The 20,878-nt window shown below is 36.7% G+C and overlaps 1 protein-coding gene across 1 annotated transcript in view; it reads right to left on the reverse strand.

Moving 5' to 3' along the window:
• Positions 1-1,928: 1,928 nt before the first annotated feature.
• The window catches only part of LOC140166016 (gelsolin-like protein 2), a 51,226-nt gene continuing 32,276 nt past the window's right edge, over positions 1,929-20,878 (reverse strand). Inside the window, exons 5-10 of the mRNA XM_072189384.1 lie at positions 12,585-12,696; positions 11,309-11,455; positions 11,257-11,278; positions 10,076-10,154; positions 8,862-8,957; positions 1,929-6,706 (exon numbers count right to left, since the gene is read on the reverse strand). Coding sequence (XP_072045485.1) covers positions 6,614-6,706; positions 8,862-8,957; positions 10,076-10,154; positions 11,257-11,278; positions 11,309-11,455; positions 12,585-12,696 — 549 coding nt within the window. The 3' untranslated portion in view covers positions 1,929-6,613. The remainder of the gene's footprint in view (positions 6,707-8,861; positions 8,958-10,075; positions 10,155-11,256; positions 11,279-11,308; positions 11,456-12,584; positions 12,697-20,878) is intronic.

Raw genomic sequence — 20,878 nt, forward strand, 5'->3', positions numbered from 1 at the left:
CGTCCCGCTAATCGGTTACTAAAATTACTTTAGCGGGACAAATATGCGCGAAGAACGCGAAAATGTACAATTTTAATGCTAAAATGGGCAAAAATGAGGGCAACCGTGGCCTAATGTCTGGCCAAAAGAAGATGCACATAACATTGTCAGTACGTCTCTGGTCTTGTTTTCCGCGCCGTTCACGTAACTTAGTCAGAAAAGAGCGGCTTATGTCCTTTTATGTGATTCGGTACATCGTAATATGTCAGACAAAGACAATTAGTCTACTTTCCAGCTATTGTTCCCCACACACCATAACGTAATTCAAATACGACGATATTTTTGCTGAACGATTTAATCTGCAAGAAATTTTGTGTACATAAACATTATGCAGCCAGAGGTTTACAAAATCTCAACTTTTTTTATTTAAGAATAAGAGGGGAGGGGAATGAGGCTGTGGATCACGAAATGCTCCTTTAAGGATTTGGAAAACATGACATTATGTGACAGTCACTATTAGTCAAGTGTATCACCATTTATTGGATATGAGGAGGAATTGCCTTGTATTGTAGCTAATTCCCAAAATGCTGATAAAAATCCTCAGTAATACAATATCACATTACTAAGTATAGTTACTAGTATTGGATTACCGTGGTTATTTGGCTATAATACAATCGCGCTCTCTTAACTATTGACGACTTGCAAAACGCATATACCAGTATTCAGAAAAATAAAACATGAATACCTGTTTTTGAACATGGTCAAAATCATCGGGAAAAATCTAACGTATGTACAGCTTTCTTTTTACAATTAAAGAATATTACACGTTTCCTCCATTAACTAAAAGGGGCACTTGAAACATAAACTGAGCTCAAAAAGAAACTTATAATTTTTCACAAGGTCATATCTTAAAATCCTGTCCGTCAAAATGAACCAAAATTACACACATGTTTTCTTCAATTCTCTACTCTAAACACATGTCAGTAACCAATCAGTTATCCAACTGACACAACAGCAAAATGCACTGACATGGAACAGCTTCCTGGACCACATTCACAGCCCAATAATTGACAACCAGGAAAAGAAATCTGTGAGAATGAGCACAAAACCCTTGCACATGTGATAATTCCCAAAGAGTAAGTGGAATAGTGTGGAACAAGACCTGTTTCTTGAAAAAAGTGCGTGAAAAGAAAAAAGCAGCACCGTTTCATCATCTGTGCCAGGATCTTGTATGCATACTCACAGATTTTTTGTGCTGGGTGCCAAATATTGGGCTGTGAAAGTGGTCCAAGAAGCTGTTCCGTGTCAGTGCTTTTTGCTGTTGTATCAGTTGGACAACTGCTTGGTTAATGACATGTGTTTTGAGTACAGTATTGAAGTAATCCTGGGTGTAATTTTAGTTCATTTTGATTGACAGGATTTTAAGATATGACCTTGTGATTTACAAGTTGTGACAAATTATAGGTTTCTTTTTGAGCTCAGTTTAGTTAAGATTATAATGTATAGAATCTTCTTGGTTTTTGTTTTTGTTTAAGTAAGATAATGTTTCGAATGACGTGAAAATATAGTTTTCATTATAATGTAAAAATTCCATACCACAGTTCATATTACAGGAAACTTTATTGCACAGATAATAAAAGTCAAGGTAAAAAAAATTGAAGAATTACCGTATTTTCAAGAAAATAAGCCGCAAGTCACGTATACTTTTTTCTGGACTTTGATTTAGATTTAGATCAGATCAGATTCTGATCTATATTGATAAAGACCAATGATTGGAAAGGAAAGACCAATGGTGGTAAAAAGATCTTTGCGGTGGTTCTGCTTACACAAAAGGAATATAACTTCAAGCCAACACTAGCGATATTTAATGGAATATGTTTACTAAAATTATTTTTACCAGTAATCCGTTTTTACTTCAATAAGTAACTCAAAATCTTAATAATCACAAATTCATCTACACCTGCCCATTTTAATTTCTGAAAACACAAATATAATGTTGCTTCGCAATTCCAAGTGGTTAAAAGGTGATCAATTTTACATATACATTTTATACAAATATTTTTTTCAATAAATACCCCTAAATAAATAACCCAAGACTACAGTAACATCTACGAGATAGATATTTGCAAGCAAAGGTTCTTACAAAACAAAATATAATTAATAATGTACATTACTTCCAATAGATCGCACAGTTTTGTAACTATTATTTTACTATCATCCAATTGATGTATGCAGTATACCAAACCTGACTTTGAATATACCAGTACTGTCACGTAAAACGAGGCTCTCGAATGGTCCTGATGAATTAATTGAGTTTTAGACTTCTGGATTAGCACTATTCGGGTACAAATTTCAAAATATTACACTCGATTTTGCTATAAGAAACCGAGATAAAAGTTGTAAGAATGATAAGAACCGTAATTATTAGAATGTAAGCCGCATAGTACACTGCAAGGCAAATATTTCCCCTACACCACAAATTATGACAGCATGTCCGGTTTGGAATTTTGGATGATAGCTGATATAATACTTACAGTACCACAATATCGAGAAACTGTCTGATATTACTTTTCAAATTCAAAGTTTCTACATCGGGCAGTCGTGCACCTTCCATATTTAAAAGGCGTTGTTTTAATGTTATTGGAACTTATTGAACATTATCGAACCTGATAATACTATATAAGAACTTTAAAATGCTTTACGGTAAATTAAACAGTTTCATATCGGCATTGTGGATTATTCTGGTACTACTTGTTTAACTTGTAAATTTATAACAAAGTAATACAGATAGTATCGTACAAAGGTTTTTTTCGGTAGAAGTTTATTTTTAGTGAGTGCAATTATTGCAGTATTGACTATATTTAAGCGCATACTATTACTAGTTATTGCAAAAAGCATTGTTATACAAAGCGTGCATTCTTTGAAACACTAATATTCTAGAAGTAAAAAGAGAAAAAATGAAAATCACAAAAAAATAATAGATATTATACAATCTCATAGAGTAGCGCTGAATACGTGTGGTCAGCTTGTAATATCAGCGTACATATTGTTGTGAGCTTAACAGCGTGCCGAATATCAATTCGTCACTTTGCTAAGTTCAAGTTATGTATGAAATCTCTTGTATGAGCGAACAGGAGGATCATAATACGGTGATTCAGAGTGATAAGTGAGCGAAAGAGGGCTTCATACAAGGTTAGTTAGCGGTGCAGTGCCGCGCGTAACAAGGAAACGAATCGATATTCGGTACTCTGTCAAACTCATAACGAATTACCAACTGTTTGGAGCAAAAATCGAACTGAATGGGCTGCCTGGAACACAAATGGTTTAATGAACACATTTGCTTAACCTTATCCTTATTTGCACCAAGCAGGCTATGCAGTTTTAACACGTGTTGTGCTCCAAACCAGTCGACATGAAGCAGCATTTGTTTCTTTACAATATTCGCAGATCGGCTACCATAATGACGCTCTCACAATGGGACTATTCATCCCGGATTGATCCACATTAGATACGCAAGATCACATGGCACATCGTGAACGCGCGTTTTACTTGCATAGTAGCCTACGTCTTACATAGTTACGTAAATGTGTTTCGCTATATAGTGTGTTTTGTTTCCTCGGGTCATATCGTCATTATGTGTATGAGAGCACAAAGACGGCACAATGATATTATGGACGCGTGACAAACCGTGACGTCAAGCCTTGACGTCATAGGTCATAACCTGGAGGAAGCAAAAAACAATATACAGATGAAAATGGTTTCAGACCAATCTGAATCAAAATAAGCGATGTGCATAGTCCCGTGATTGTCTTCATGAAAGTCAAGCCATTCAACTTTCATAGTCAAGAATGACATCCGAAATCTTCGGCGTAAAACGGCATTTTATTTCTTGGTGTGGATAATCAACATTGGATATCCATTGTCATTGTTCTGAAGACAATACAGTAGCGCAATGCTTACAAAATGTTCGTTTGTTTTTTGAACCAGTCATTACGTGCGGAAGTACACTTGGATCTTAATAGGATCACTAAAGTAGACTACCAAGCTTTGCAGAAACAATGAAAGATAATAGACTGAAGAAACAAATGTCACTCAAATTCCAACAAAATAAAGTGATTTTTTTTCTTTCTCTCAGCCTTTGGGTATAGAGAAAGTAATTTATTTTAAATCCAATCTCAGTGCTGCTGTATTCCTGATCCGGGTAAGAGAACATCAAAGGCAGTTTGTTCTTGTTGAATACACAATACTTTGCAGCATTTCAGGTGTCAAATTGTAGATATAAAAGTATTACAAATTATAGTACGGTGCAAGTGTGGCAGTTGTTGAACCATTGTGAACCATTGTAAGCAAGCTGTGCTTCTTCAGGCAGTATTTAATAGCCATCATTATGACAATGGCCTTTAATATTTCAACTATTGCAGTGCGATGCCAGTTGGCATGCACCACAACTTATGCATGACATGACGTCATACCTTATGAATATGCATGATATGACGTCGTCGCAACAATGGAAATTTTCGTATTATTGATATGTATAATAACTTTGCCGCCAGTTGTGTATATAATGAGTATGCACAGTTTTGCAGCCCACCTGCAATTTAACAAGTGTCTTCATACATTTTGTGAAAATTGAGCGCCGTTCTCATCATATCTGGCACACCGTAACACAGATGAGAGTTAACTTTAATAAAAAGCGGCTTAAGACTTTTTTTAAGCATGTACAACATAAAATTATTTAAAAAAATATTATACAAATCACATCAGAGCCAGTCCATAGATATTGTACCATTATAATAGAAAATGTGATATGTTGAAAGCATTAGACTAATAAGAACATTGAGATAAACGTGAGCTCTACATAGATATGTATACTCCCTCTTAGTCTTAGTGGCCCGAAGTATATCCAAAATCTTAACGAATGAAATTATATTTTCAAAACTTTCTGAGAGATTTCATTCCGTAATCTTGAAATGTTTTACATCAGGTCTACAGTAGGCATATTTATTGGTACCTAATAATATATAAAATGTAGAATAATAAGAACAGGTTTGGAGCAATGATATGATAGATAATACTCCGACGCCGTTGATACCTAAAGGTGTCAAAAACATTTTTGTTAAAACATTATTGCGTATGAATGGACGCTTAATATCAGATCCGTTCTGTTTACAACAGGCCATTAATTTAAGCATGAATGTGGTTCAAAACACAATTATAACCCATTATAGCATTAAGTAATACCATAAACTCAATATAATCTAAATAGTTTAGACACCCTTGCTAAAAGATATTATTTCATTTATATATTAAAGCAAAAACAATATACGTTTCATGATATTGATTTTAAGCTTAAGAAGGAAAAACAACATCCTTTAAACTATTTATCTAAATTGCATGTGTAATTTTAATGTAACAATCTCAATCCAGGAGTAATTAATGTAATTTCTGAACAATAAAAAATGTATAAGAAACATCTCATTTTGAATTTTGTTTTACTGCAAAACTATAGACGAGATCTGATTATATATATTCAGGGCGCCCTCTGTTGTTCACACAAAGCATATAATACATCAGTGTACATGGAAGACCACATAAAATCTGTTCAATAGCCAACTTGAAAAACATTTGTTTTAATTTTGTGATATTATGTAGCTTATAGCAAGTAAGTTTGATAGCATTTGCTTTGAAACCAAAGTAATGCGAAAAAAAATCACCATGTTCTTTTAACCAATAGAGGGCGTACCAATTATAAACTAATGTTAACTCATCTATGAGAACTACCTGCCTATTGGTCAAAAATAAGTTTTCATTATCAATTGGACCAATCAGCAACATTGTTAGAATAATTTCACCACCCAAAAAATTGGGGTGAATTATTTGCAAAGCTCCATTCTGATTGGTGGTTAAAGTGAAGATATCACGTAATTGACCAATCAGAGGCAATGTTAGATCGGCAGATAGTGCTCAGGGGGTTAAGAACCAGAAAAACAAGCCTGTTGACATATCAACGATCTTTAACATTAACTTCATAGACTGACGACAAGTGAAGTGAAACTAGTTACGAAAATATCACTTATCATAAAATATCAGAATGGGTTTAGTAAAATACCTTGATATTTTGATAACACACCTATCGGTAGCGATAGCTGTCAATGCATAGTGAGCAACATTGAAGACCATACTACAAAGTACAGTATAAACGTAAAGAACTATTTTTTTTAATCATTTGCGTGCAATATTCTATTTAACATTATTTTTTTGCAGTTCAAAATCCACAAAAGCTTTTCTATATACAGATATAATTTTCTCCGTTATTTTTTTCTGTATATGTATTTTAAATAACTACGTCACATACATTTCTGTTCTATGTTGTATCACTAATGAAAATCTACCTCGAAATACAAAATCACAATTTAACATTAAGGATTTCGCGAGTATTTTCATACTTTTTAACTTTGAGTTATAATGTGCTGTTTACAAGTGTTTACAAACTGTGTACAGTTTGAATTTAAACGCTAAATCTGCGGCATATTGGGCTGAAATGTTTATGCCTAGCACCTCAAAATTTCTCTTTCTTTTGATATTTTAAGAACTGATTTGATTGAATTACAATAGCTGCATTGTTTCATTGTTTTCAGGAAAGGGACTCTAAGAATTTTGGATTTTCCCTTCCTTCAGCAACCACGCAGACTGGAAGCAGAGGATGGGTTCCCTTTTGTAGGTAATTCTGAAAAGAAAAAGAAGTTAACAAAATGTTAATTTTGAATAGGTTTGAAAACTGTATCATGCAGCGAAAAATGTAATAATTTATGTAGGCTTCAAAACGAGGTTCTTATAAGGTATAATGATTTTTATTTATTCTTTGACCGGCGTTCAATATTTTGGTGTTGAATTTTACCCAATTCAGCCAGCAATAACCAGTAGAAACTGATATCATGATGGAAGTATGCAGTTGTCACTGATCGATGTCGCAGTATTTCACATTTTAACACCATCTCACTTTTGAACAATATGTGATATACGATGCAGTAAAGGTTAAACTTTGGATATAATGGCAACTTAAAAAACGGAATAAACTGCATATTCATATAATGACGTAGTCATGAATATGCTGCTTATTCCGTTATAAATAGCTCGTCGCCCATTTATCAATAGATGGCGCTATATGCTCAGTATAGCGACTGATACTGCTTATATAATAATACTGCTTATATTGGTAATACGGTAACTAATATTAGTAATACTTGCATATGCGTAGATCTCGGGGGATGGGGGGATAAATCCTCCCAATATTTTGATAGGGGGATGGTCCATACAATTATCCCCCATGTTGATGCCTGTATGTGGGTTTCTGACCAAATTAACCTCATATTTGGCCATTTTAGACTAAAATATTTTCCACTTTTACACCAGACGTCACCAGTTTAGCTTCAATGTGCCAGAATTTTCCATAGACTTATTCTGTCGCCAAAAGATGCTGCATTCACTATACTTCATGACACCCCACACCTCGGGACTAGCTACGAAGTGATTGTCTGTATCCATCGGATGATTCTGTTTAACAGTGGTCCACTGTTATGAATCTAATCATGAAGTTGCACGATAAAAATCTTAACATACATGGCCACTGCTTGCAAAATGGATAGGATTAATTCAGCAATAGCGGGCTCATATCGCTAGCGATTGAATTGTCTATGTAAGTGCAAAACTTAGCCTGCTTTACTTGACAAATAACTCTCTTTGCTTCTTTTGCTATCAATAATATAAGTAAGTGTTCATTTTCCGGTTCTTGGATCACCTCGAATTCATAGGATCAAGAAATTAAAAAAGGGATTTTATAATAACCGTGTGATACATCCAATATAGCCTCAACCCGAAAATCTAGTCTTGTAGCCATGATTTTTCTTAGGATGGTGGTCAAGGTCTACCTTTTGGGCCTTTTGTTTTTTTAAGTGGGATGTCCCAATTTTTTCTTATGGTGTTTTCTGCTTTTAATACATTGAGACCTATCTCCAAACGAGTTTTCTTGAAAGCAATGATGAATTGACTTTTTGGGCCTTTTTAATTGTGGGTGGTCGGATTGATCCCTATTGGTCCAAACAGTCTGATTCCAAGTTTTGAGTTTAATAAGCCCAATCGCCATTGTAACTTTCGGTTTTTGAGAGCAGTTTTGGGACACTTTGACCTCTGACATATCGGGAAAATTGCTGTAATTATTATTTATTTATTGATTATTGTCATAATGTTATCATTAAAAAAATGTAAATAATGAATTTATATAATAATAATGTTTTTTGGGTTTGTTTTCATTCTTGTTAAACATTTTAGATTATATTTAGTATGCACAAAAACCATTTTTTCTGAATTTTCCCAATAGGTCAGAGGGCAAAGTGTCCCAAAACTGCAAAAACTGTCCCACAATGCATTGCAAACTTGCAATGCCGATTTGGCTTATTATTTCAGTAGTTGGGCATTAGAAGCAAAAACGTGTGTCGCAATGGCTCATAGAATAGTATGGGCGATAAAGTGGCATTGGTGGATGAGCCTACCGCGTTTTAGTTCATAACCTGCATCTAAAGTAGGACTCGGGCTGAATTTTACTAGGGTTATGAGACAAAATGAGCTATAAAATCTTAATTTTGATGAGGACAAGTGTGATGATGAGGCTGTCAAACGGGTCACCAACATTTTTGCCCATGAATGACGTATAGCATTCGCTTTTGTTAAACATATTGAAGCATATTATGTCCATACACCAAAAGAGGAAATTTTGATGGATTGGGGGGAAGTGGGTCTGAGTCACACCCGAAGCTTCTCACCTCCTGGCTACAGGCTTTTCCTAACCCCACGCCTGGATGAAAATGTCATTATGTTTTACTTACGTGTGCATAGGTCAAGGCGTTGCGTCGTTCATCTATACTAGCCCCCTTGCCAATCCAAACAAATATTTGTTTAATGGTATCAACAACAAAAACATCCTGTATCAAAAGAACAAAATGTTTGTAAAGCTTAAAATCTCTAGCTGTGAATAGTACACATTAAGGACATTACCGACTGATTGTCTACAAGATGGTCAAGACCAGGGGCTCAGGATCGGATATATAATGAAGCTAGAGCGGTTCTCGGCTTTTACGGTTCTCGACATTCGCGGTTCTCGGTACATGTGGGTTGGTAAACAATGTGCACATGGAATAGTTCGCATTGTTTATCAGGTCATAGGTCATAAAACACCAATTTGGTGTTTTCTGCTCCCAAGAGCATGTATGTAAAGAGCCTAGTCTGGCTACAATGCCCGCCCTTGAAAGCCTGTATAAATGAACTTTGAAGGATTTTGAACCGAACACCTTACAGGCTCAACGATATGTCTACTAATGATTTTTTATAGTATATAGAGGACACGAAAGATGAAGAAGATACTGAATCAAGAACTCTTGTCTCTCAATGAAGAAGAGATAATAGAACCTGGTATGTCATTTGTTTATGGATATTCGTTTTATGGAGGGGAGCATTAGTTGTAGTAACTACAAATTTCGAACGTTTGAGGACTTGTCGGAGCCTTGAGTTCCAATTATTGGAACTAAGGGAGGCATAGGCAGGGTTCGCAGGTTTTTGCCGCAGGTGGAAAAAACGTACCGCTTGGCAAAAAAACAGTTTTTGCCGGCAAAAATGGCAAAAACTAAAAAGTGGTTTAAAGTTCAGATTTTTTATCTCAAAATGAATTATTGAATTAAAAAATCAATTTCCTGAGTGTAACAAGACCAGATTTTGTAATTATAAAGTTTTATTAAAATATTAAAGGCATGCGTTTTAATTGCTAACTATGCATTTAACTGAAATTGTGGCATATCAAATTCAAAACTTTTTCATTTTAAGGACTTGATGAGACAAAAAAATATGTTGAATGATTCATTAAAAGTTGTATGTTTACTGTTTATGAGCTTTCTGTGTTACTTGTTAATATTTGAGTGACTATTATGAGTTTTTGCCATTTTTTGCCATTTTTACCAGTTTAAACCAGGCAAAAACTGGCAAAAACAGGTTTTTGCCGGCAAAAACCGGACACTGGGCATAGGCCTCTTCTTAGTCGAGTACTTACATTTGAATCGAGCTTGGCTTTAGGCAGATCCCCTTCTGCTACTTGTGTGAACTCCATTCTTCCAGAGGCGTTGCTCAATCTGAAAAATAAACCACATACAAATGTGAGAGAATAACTTGTGAATGTTGGTAGTCACTGGACTTGAAAACATTCAAACCAAACATTACACACTAGCGCACGAGACACTAGCTGCCCGCAGGCTGCTGAGAGCAGCTTCTATTACAAAATATACTTGTACTCCGCGCTCGGTGAACGATTGCTTAAAAACCAATCATTGGCTAAAAACCAATCATTGGCTAAAACCCAATCGCTAATAGCTAAGCGATGTTCAGCTGTAAGTTTTCTTTCAAAATAAGCAGGCTAAAGCTATTGTCACTGTATTGTTGAAGGTCGAGTCTTTCAATGGTCTGTATAGAATATTAAACTCAGGGACAATAAGATCACATTCCTCCGTTGCATATTGAGATGATTTTATACAAACAGCTACGGCTAACCCTAACTCTTACCCTAACCCTAAACCTAACCCTAACCCCCCAGTGGGTGACTGTATCAGGTCGCGATTTTCTTGACCTTTAACCTGATAACAGACCCGTGCCAGGGCAAAACTGTTACCGGTACCGGACAGTGCAAAGAAGCCTATATTCGCGAAACTGAACGCTCTCTGAAAACACGTTTTAATAATGAACATAGGAGAACAAATAGTACAGCATCAGAGGTCTCAAACCACATTCACATCGAGTCTCCGGGACATTTTGTGGAATAAAGTCCGCATACTCAACAGAGACAGCAGGTGGTTCCAACGTGGAGTCAAGGAAGCAGTTCACATCAAAGCCAACCAACCATCTCTCAACAAAGACGGGGCCGGTTCAAACTTTCAGGAGTCTACGAGTCTGTTATCAGGTCAAAGGTCAAGAAAATCACGACCTGATACAGTCACTCACTCGCTGATGAAAGATGGAGTACCATCTGAAAATTCCGAGGTAGGGATTATTTCTTTGTGTTTGGATCAAAAGTTTAAATCAAAATCAATATAAAGGGGAGTATAGGCAGCAGTCTAATCGAGTGTGTCTGTTTATCTCTAAAACAAAAGGTCTTTAAACATAAGAAACGGATTGAATTTGGGATTCGTCCATTTCCTCTGCAGGGTTAAAATGTGTTTCTTACGACTGTTTTTCTTTTACCTGTGCATGGTAGGTTTGGCACCTTCTTCTTCCTTTTCCCCAAACTCGTCACTTCTTCTCCATTCTTCCTCCTCGTCTACTGGCTCATCGCTAAGGGATCGCATGAAGATATGGTTAGGTGAAATAAACTCGGCGTCACATACTTCTGCTTTGCATTTGCCAAAGCGTGCACTCTTAACACAACACACAAATTGCATAAAAAAAAAAAAAAAAATATAATAGGAAAGACAAGTTACGATCTGAGAAGTTCAGAGGTCAATAAACTGAGCGACAGGCATAGAGTACGTTTTCTGGAGAGGGCGCTCAGTTCACCAACGCACACCTATGACAAATTCTGCTGGTTTCAATGAGAAAAAATGTCCGCCCATTCGATTTAATACGTACTAAATAATTTTTTAGCAATCGCCTCAATCCATTTGGCATAGCGAAGAACTTACTTCTTGGAATAGATGCATCAGGATTGTATAAAGTCATAAAGTTCATAATTTATGTAGACAAATCCAATTTCTACTCACTGTTTAGACAGTTTCATCACCCAGGTCAGGAGACTTTTTCAGTAATGCGATGATCCCCGTACTTTCCCGCGAAATTTCTCATTCCGCGGGTGCATAGTGATTTAGAGAGTAGATGCCCTCGTCACGGTTGATTTCGCGGGAAAGTAGGCGGATCATCGCATTACTGAAGAAATCTCCCGACCTGGGTGACGAAACTGTCTAAACAGTGAGTAGAAATTGGATTTGTCTACATAACTTTATAAGTACTTGCTGCAGACGAATCCAATTTCATACAATCCTACACCTCAATGGCAGCCAGAGCTGGGTCCCGCCGGGTCAATCCCACGTAAAATGTGAAATGATGCGGCCTTGGCGGGGATTTTAAACTGCATTCCATCACCCATGTTACACGTAGACAAAAGAATGATGAAGGTTAACAACACAATACAATATAACATCGATTTTAAGTGGCTTTAATCCACCCAATTGGACAGTCACAACATCGATTTGGTGCGGAGGAATGCGAATCAATTGCGTTATTTATTCTAAGCACGTACTTTTAAGCAAAACGAATGCAAGGTAAATCTAGCAAAGCCAAAAATTGAACAAAATGCAATTACAAGAAAATATTGGGGCCCTCTCTGTATGAGGCGCCCCGAAAACCGTATTTGCCGGCTTATTCTTAACATTTTGTTACGTAACAGCAGATGTCACGCCGATAAAAAATACCGGAAGTGAGTAAAGTTGCCGTCGTACTGTGATTGATGTATGATATTGGCATGCAATATAAGAAGACATGGCCTTTTATTAGGATGATACGCATCTAAAAGCTTACCGTAAATTTTTCATCTTTGTTACTTGTTGTTCCGTTCCATTGATACAATTTCCGACCTGTATCAAGAATAAATACGTCACTGTCATCTAGACTTTGCTTTGACATCTTTACCTGAATAAAAGAAAATACACAATTAAAAGACCAAAACCGTATTAAAAAACGAGATGAGATAGCGCCAATGAGATTAGCCCCAGATGTTTTGAAACCATTTAAACCATACCATTATCACATTGTAGCTTTACCACGCTGCGTTTAAAGGTTTTCTTTAACACATGGGATTATTATGTGATATATTAGGATATAACATAACTGAATCAGGTTGAATTTGAATTAGTTCATTAACTATGAATAGCCATACCACGGGGTCCATTTACCAAATTCAATGTAAAGACTGTCCGTCACAATAGTTGAGACGTAATAAAAATTCCCTTTAAAAGGGAAAGCCAGCCTCAATGTAGAAGAGGTCTTGTAATTAGTTTTGGTCAGTGTGAAAGGCATTTTTAGGATCACGCTTACATCTACATGACAGTCCACCATACCATCAACGATGAGAACATGCACACTGAAACAGCAGAAAACATTAATTCCTAATCTCATGTCAACTCTTTTAATTCATTACATGTACTCCAAATTGTTCTGGTCTGTTTGTTTTGTTGTTGTTGTTGTTGTTGTTGTTGGGTTTTTTTGTCTTTTCAGCTTTTTACCCACGATATCTCAATTTCCAATTTTGTAATACCAGAACTTACGAACTCAATATCTTCGCTTAGGAATGTCCGATTTCACTGCTTTCGATATATACACTGCCGGTTTGAGTTAACTTACATGTACATTTTATTTTAAAATAACTTAATTAATTCGCAATGTATAGTTTAAGGGCTGGGGTATGAACGTTTGGACAGTATTTATTGTGGGACATTAGAGCACATTAGACATATCGAATTGCATTCTGAATACGAAGAATGTCCTTCTGATATCAAATAATTTTGATTTTTGAAATTCGCAATGTAATACACATTTTATGGCAAATCATTAAAAATTGATATTTTTGATATTTAACAGTACTTGAAGTAAACTTTATAAATCTGATGATTTATACTTAAAGTGTATGTAGGTGGGATGAAAAGCCGACGATCAATTGACAATTTTGACCTTTCGTATTGAAGATATGGATTTTTTTCCCCAAAACACCAAAAAAAAATAGGTCTTTTTGGGAAAAAATCCATATCTTCAATATAAAAGGTCAACATTTTCAATTGATCGTCGGCTTTTCCTCCCAGCTACATACACTTTAAGAATATATCATTAGATTTATAAAATTTATTTCGAGGACTGTTATATATCAAAAATTTGAAAAATATCAAATTTTAATAATTTGTCATAAAATTTGTATTATATCGTGAATTTCAAAAATGAAAATTATTTGATATCAGAAAGACATGCTTCGTATTCAGAATGCAATTCGATACGTCTGAGGTGCTCTCATGTCCCACAAAAATACTGTCGAAACGCCATAAACGCTCATTCTAGATCCCTTAAGGTTATTCATTATTTTAAACTGTTGTGATTTGGTAGTTCACAGCATCTTACGAATGGTAGTGAGCTTTGGCAAAAACTGCTTTGCTCAATTCATAGCGAGCGTGTAGAAGAATTAAAATATCACAGATATACTTTTATAGGTGCTGCGGTTCTTGAGTTACGTTGTAAAGAGGGCTGAAACAACAACACTTTTGTAAAACGGTCATAACTCATTAACAACAATAAATTAAGCAAGTTTGCAAAGTATACGACTTGTAGAATGAACTTTTGCAAAACATAAAGGTGTAAATTTTCAATAATATATTGATCTAGATAATGAAAATCGAATTTTATGTTGCTTCGACCAACAATACCTCGTCTACCCTTAAGCCTACTATATTATAATAGATAGTGGCCAGCACATTTATAAAGGACTGGTTACTCACTACAATCTTCACTCTTAAACTGTGTTTTTCTGAATGTGCTGATCATGTTGATTGCTAGTCGGAAACTCCTGCGAAGCTATGGACATGGCATCTTACATACTCCATTCTATAACAGTCTGCCTAGTGCCTTGTGTGTTTTCTCTTCAATCATTTTGTTGAATGTAATTTTATGAATCAAATAGTTATGTGTCATTTTATTTATAATAAAGAAGTTATTAAATTAATAAAGTAAGACAATTTATTTATCTATAAGTGCATGTCAAATGGGGTACATTGTTCAATACTATATAGGCCTACATGCATAAATTATGCCCATATTATAGCTAGGCCCTAAAAACTTTATTTTGCATCGGATTTTTCCCGTTGAAAAGACAAAACTGATGTTTATGATAGCAACCATTTCATCAATAACATTTTGAGTCATTTTTATCCATAAAACGACACAGGATATGATAGATAACTACTTTCACATCAATATGGTCCATATGATCACAGATTGTTGAGAATCTGTGATATGATCCGGGGATATGATGAAGATTTTGATTCTATAGATCTGTTATCAACATGATATCACGCTGTTCAGTGGTCAAGGAGTAAGGACCCCCGGTCAAGGACACTGATATGACATCATAGGTGATGTCAGATTTTCTTCTGCTGACCATATGATGCTATATATTAACTATTATTGTTACATTTAGGCCTATACCTAGAACTTTTAAAGTCATAATTAGTTCAAACATAACTTTGGTAATACTCACTCGTTTTCGGTCGTTGAAACGGCAAAACATACTTACTTTTCCTTACAAATCGAATTAAAATATTTAAAAAAAAATTCAACCACAAAAAGTTTTAAACAAAAGTCATTCCAATACCAATAAAAAATAATCTCTTGAGCATACAAACACCATCCCAGAAACAGGTACCAGCCCGATGGGCTGGCGAAAAGGGTTTCCGAACATAAAAGAGAGTCCTCGCCTATTGGAGGATATGAAAGCTGCTAAACACTCCTTTGACCCCGGTGAGGTCAAGGTGTTGGACAGCGATTCCAGGTGGTTTCAGCGAGGTGTCAACATGGTCAAGGAAGCGGTGTACATTGCAGCCTCCGAACCAGACCTCAATAAAGACCAGGGACGCCACCCCCTACCAGCCGCCTACAAGAAGCAACTCGGGTCGAGTGGTTTGGGTCACAGATCCTGGAAATATCTGTGTTTGGGTTCATTGCCCAGATCACGTATCCCGAGTAGCGGCACGTCATCCAGTGCTACTCCAACTCTGCTCCAACTCAGTGCTGAAGAAGTGTAAACTCGGATGAGCCACGAAAATTCCACTCGTAAGTGAAATGTACTAATGCTTGTGTGAATCAGTCTTAAATTGTTTTACATTATATGAATAGCCAGCCATGTTCAGACGGTAACTTACTATCGATGTTAAATTTGGTAAGTTTTTAGCGGGTTTGCCGCGCCGTTGGACAAGTTTAGAACTGTCAAGCTTTCGTCAGTCAGGAGTAGCTCTGACTTCTTCAGGACAAAGTACCCAAGAATGAGACATATAGACCGCCCCTTGCCTACTGAATCAGTAGGCAATCAGTAGTACTGATGGCTCTGAAACTATCCACAAGGTAATTGTGGATCGGCCCATCTTAACACTACCAACGACAATTGGTCTTGAAATTATAATAGGTAAATCGTCGTAGGTAAGTCGTAGGTAACTAACAACGAATGCGTATACAGAGACACTACGACCTACGAGTTACCCCAGGAGTTACCTACGAATGTATGAACACGGCTAATGATTGGACAGAAAGGCATATGGCTTGATTTATTTAATCAGTAGTGTCATTGCAATGTGCTTATATTTCGCTAAACCAGATGGTCTGTTTCAGTAGCAAAGTAGCCACAGATTGCCTGAGATTGACCACAGATGGCTTAATTGGTTCACGTAAGATCATAGGTCACGGTTGTTTGATGACATGTAAAACTGAGTCATTTTTAAAGAAAAGTTTAACAATGATGGCGCTTAAATCTTGTTTGCACCTTAACAAGGGGTAGACACTTGTATAATGTTAATAGAACATCAGCAAAATGACAAGGGAAACTTTTTATTATGAAATGTAAGGTATAACTCATTATATTTGGCTAATTTAAATAAGCAATATATGTAAATAGCGCCCTCAATTTTCACACAAATGTACAGTTTATAGAATAACAATTACCACAAAATGCCCAAAAAGATGAATATTAATTTGATACAGAAATGAAAATCTATGTTAAAAATTGTTACAAAATATATGTGTATAATAGCTATTCGGGTCTAGAATTGAACATTATATGTTTTGTTAGAAAAATTAATAAATGATCATATCAAACAACCGTGAGGTTGCTCTTTATTCCCGATTGGTTACTACACATACAGCTGACACACTGTTCACCGACAGAAATAGATACAATAGGATCCATTGCGATTCCAATGCCTTGATGTCTTTTGGTAATAGTCTGTTCAGAGATTTGCAGTCCCGCCGACAGGGGGTGGTAACGGGAGGATACCCTCGGTTCGAGCCTAAACCTAAAGGCTCGAGTTCTATAGGTCCGAGACCTTAGGTCCGAAATCACACATGCAGAGCCAGTGGACCCAGAGTTCCACATTTATTGAAATTTACTGTTTTGGGATAGAAATACCCTCAGCAACTGCACTTGGTTCAACTTCGTTGAGGAAGTTGTTCCTAGACTTATGCCGATACTTTGCTGGTTCATGGCCGAATAGGGATGTTGCTCATATGTGGTCTGGCGATGATGTTCTCTACCACTTGCTACATTACGACGGATCTCTGGCGGCGCTATACCACATAGTATATGTATAGGCTGTCAGTTGGTGTTGGTCTAAGACATCCAGTAATAAGGCGGTAGGTTGGATCAATCTTCTTAGCATGGGCTGATCTTTCCCAAACTGGGCATGCATACTCTGCAGATGAGTAGCAAAGGATTAAGGCAGTTGATTGTAGAGTGTCTGGGCTGGCATTCCTTCTTGTTCCAGTAAGTTTGCTGACAATGTTGTTTCTTGCACAGACTTTGGGGTTTGTCTTCTCAACATGGGTATTGAAGGTGAGGCAACGATTTAGTTGATTCGGCGTCCCCCTATAGCTACGTTAACAAATAATCCTTTACCATCAGCTCATTGTACTTGCGTGTGACCTTGCACTATTAGTCGATAGTAGGTACAGGTATTACAAGAAAACGTGCAGGTAAATCGTCGTCGGTAACTCGCAGGTAGCTAACAACAAGCGCGTCTACATGGGTACTATACTTATGAGCTTACTTTCGAAGGTATTTTTATTAGCTTACTACGATCTTACCTATAATTACATACAGCCATCTGAACAATGCTAATAATAGTAAAGGAGTGAAAGCCGTGTTCAGATGATTGTAGGTAACTAGTAAGGTACGTAGTTAGCTTCGCTACATTCGAATGTTAAACTCGTAGATTGTACGTACATGTGTAGATGCACTCGTTGTTAGCTGTATACTTTCGAGTTACCTACGATGACTTACCTGCACGATTTCTTGCAGTTATCACTCTACCTTAGTAAGACCGATAAAGTTGTAGTGGTATTAAGCATTAACCGATGGCAATGGTAATTTCCGCGTGTGTGGACCTGTGATATTCTTAAAGGATTTAAGCTATTAAAATTTGTTCGTCGTAGGCAAATTGAACATCAAGTTACCGCATAATGCAGAATAGTAGACCTCAATGAGCTGTGGAAAGAAGAACCTAAATGTAAGTAGAGATTGTGAAGACCCTGGTATGGAGTGCTCTCCTTTATGGGGCAGAAAGTTAGACACTATGCAAACAGATGGGAAGATGATTACGACAGCTGAGATGTGGTTCTGGAGGAGGATGCTGCATATAAACGTGAAAGAGAAAAGGACCAACATCAGTATTTTGAAATAACTGAAGACCGCAAGATAAAGATGGAGGTACCTCGGCCACCTGTTTAGAGACAGTGGAAGTCCGCTTACACTCCAAATCCTCGAAGGAAAGGTAGATGGGAAAAGAAAGAGGGGTCACCAGAAGCAGAAATGGTTTGACAGCATTAAAGAGTGGTCTGGAGTGACGTATGTGGAAGCCAAGAGAGTAGCACACGACAAGACGAAGGGGAGGGAGCAGACCAAGATATGTGCAAACGTGGTAGCCAATCGTCATGTGACGGTATCAAGGTAGTATTAAAGTTACCGTTTAAAGCCGCTATACTTTATTGATTGTAGTGTCACACCAATAACTGACTTATAATGAGGTTATTGCCTTCTTTCTGATCAGTCATTGATAGGGTCATGATGCAGTCATGTCTACAGTAGAATTCATCTCGACCTTTGCAGGACTTAAACCCCATTAAAAGCTATTAAACCAAGATAACACTCATTGAAGCAGCTCAACTTATTAAATCAGATCTTCTCTGGTTGTGCACAAGTGTCTGTTTTCAATGTGCGACATCGCAATAAAGCTGGTATTATAGCTTCAGTTGGGTAACCGATTATAAAGGAAACGAAAGGAAACAATGGTATGTGTACCTTTGTTCACGAAATGAGACAAAGACCTGCTTTTTGTTAACCAGCATTCTTCAAAATGAGCAACATAATGATTGTTGACTTAACACGGTTTGGAAATAATTTTTCATATTTTTGGTGTTATCTGTCGTTTACATATCCTTCCTAAAACACAAAAGTGCGACCCTCTCCAAACATCTAAATTAGCTAAAATTTAGGACATGTTACAAAACTATATTTTCTAGAACCTATTTAGAATAGTTAAAATGTAGCTTGTACCGTTTTTTTTTTTTGCATCCTTCAGAAGTGAGCGGTTCGATACCAATATTTTCGGTCAAATCTCCATTCAATTAACACGGGGAGTTGGCTAGCTATGCCTTGCCCTCACTCATATTTTACAAAAGTGCGACTATTTCTGAACATCTAACCTAGCTGTAATTTTAGGTCATGTTAGAGAAATATATTTGCTAGAAGTTTGGAGAATAGCTAAAATATTGGCTGGTTATTTTTCACACAGTGATGTTAACTAGGCAAGTGCCCATTCTTCCAACGTACAGCATTTTTAGAGGTCACGCGTCAATGGTGAGAGCACTGTGTATTGTGTATAGGAAAACGGACAGTAACTGCAGTATGTTGCCAACTTTGCCGAGCGTGATTGCTCTCACCGTAAACAATATCATAACATTTATAAACCGATATATTACTGCTCTTGTCTTGAAGGTCATTGAGTTCGATCATATGTGACCTGCCACCACGAACACGGTTGTTTGATGTCATCATTTGTTAGTTTTTCAAACAAAACATCATGTACAACCCAATTTTGGGCTTAAACAGGTTAAAGTGGTATCATGCTAATGTATACGGATGCTTTTGAGTCATTTTCAACTTTAATTTTCCCTTATTTATATCATTATTCACTTTCACAGCATTTTTAAAAGCTTTTTCGAATATAAAATGTATCTATTTATGACAAGATTGGTGGCGCTATTTAGATACTGGAAATTACTCTTTCAGGCTTTAAATACAAATAATTCTTTTTATTATAAATTTCTTTGTTGCTTGTTTCACCTATTCCATCTGTTTTAATAGCAGTATTGGTTACCTACCCATTGCAAATTAAGAAATATGATTTATGATAAATAGCGCCACCTATAGTTTGCATTTACTTAATAATGAAGCCAATTCTATATACATCAAACAACCGTGCGAAATGAGCGTAAAGTCGCAAGTTGGTAGTTTCGAAACGCCCCGGCTACTGCGTTGGTGGTCTTTGTTTCCTTCGTGAATAACCCATTGTTCCCCCATTCACATGGACATACAGACATACTTCTGGCTTGAACAGGTGCGCGGCAAACAAAACCATCAACTCAGTCAGCATGGATGTCTCGAAACTACCAACTTGCGACTTTATACTCATTTCGTTGTGGCATGTCACATATTATCTCACGTTTGCCCAACCCTTTGTCGCCAAAGTTTAACCTAGCCAAGCTAGTACGGGCCATAATGATATCACATCTCAATGACCAACATTAAACAAGCAGAGCGCAATGTTGACCTCTAGTTGTGGAGCTTAGTACCCAACAGATTAAAAGGTAATTCTTTGAGTGTTGACGCATATTGGGGTTAAGGAACTGTGTCCCAGAGATTGTCATGTTTGAGATTCTAGCGATTCCAGCCGGCCTCTCAAGTGCGCGCGCGATATCGGCTATAATAGTTCACTCGTCGGCTATGTACTTCCACACCAGGAACCTTGAGCAATTAACTCATTGACAGACACGAGATAATATTACACAT

The sequence above is a fragment of the Amphiura filiformis genome, chromosome 12 (assembly GCF_039555335.1).
Source record: "Amphiura filiformis chromosome 12, Afil_fr2py, whole genome shotgun sequence".
Lineage (NCBI taxonomy): Eukaryota > Metazoa > Echinodermata > Ophiuroidea > Amphilepidida > Amphiuridae > Amphiura > Amphiura filiformis.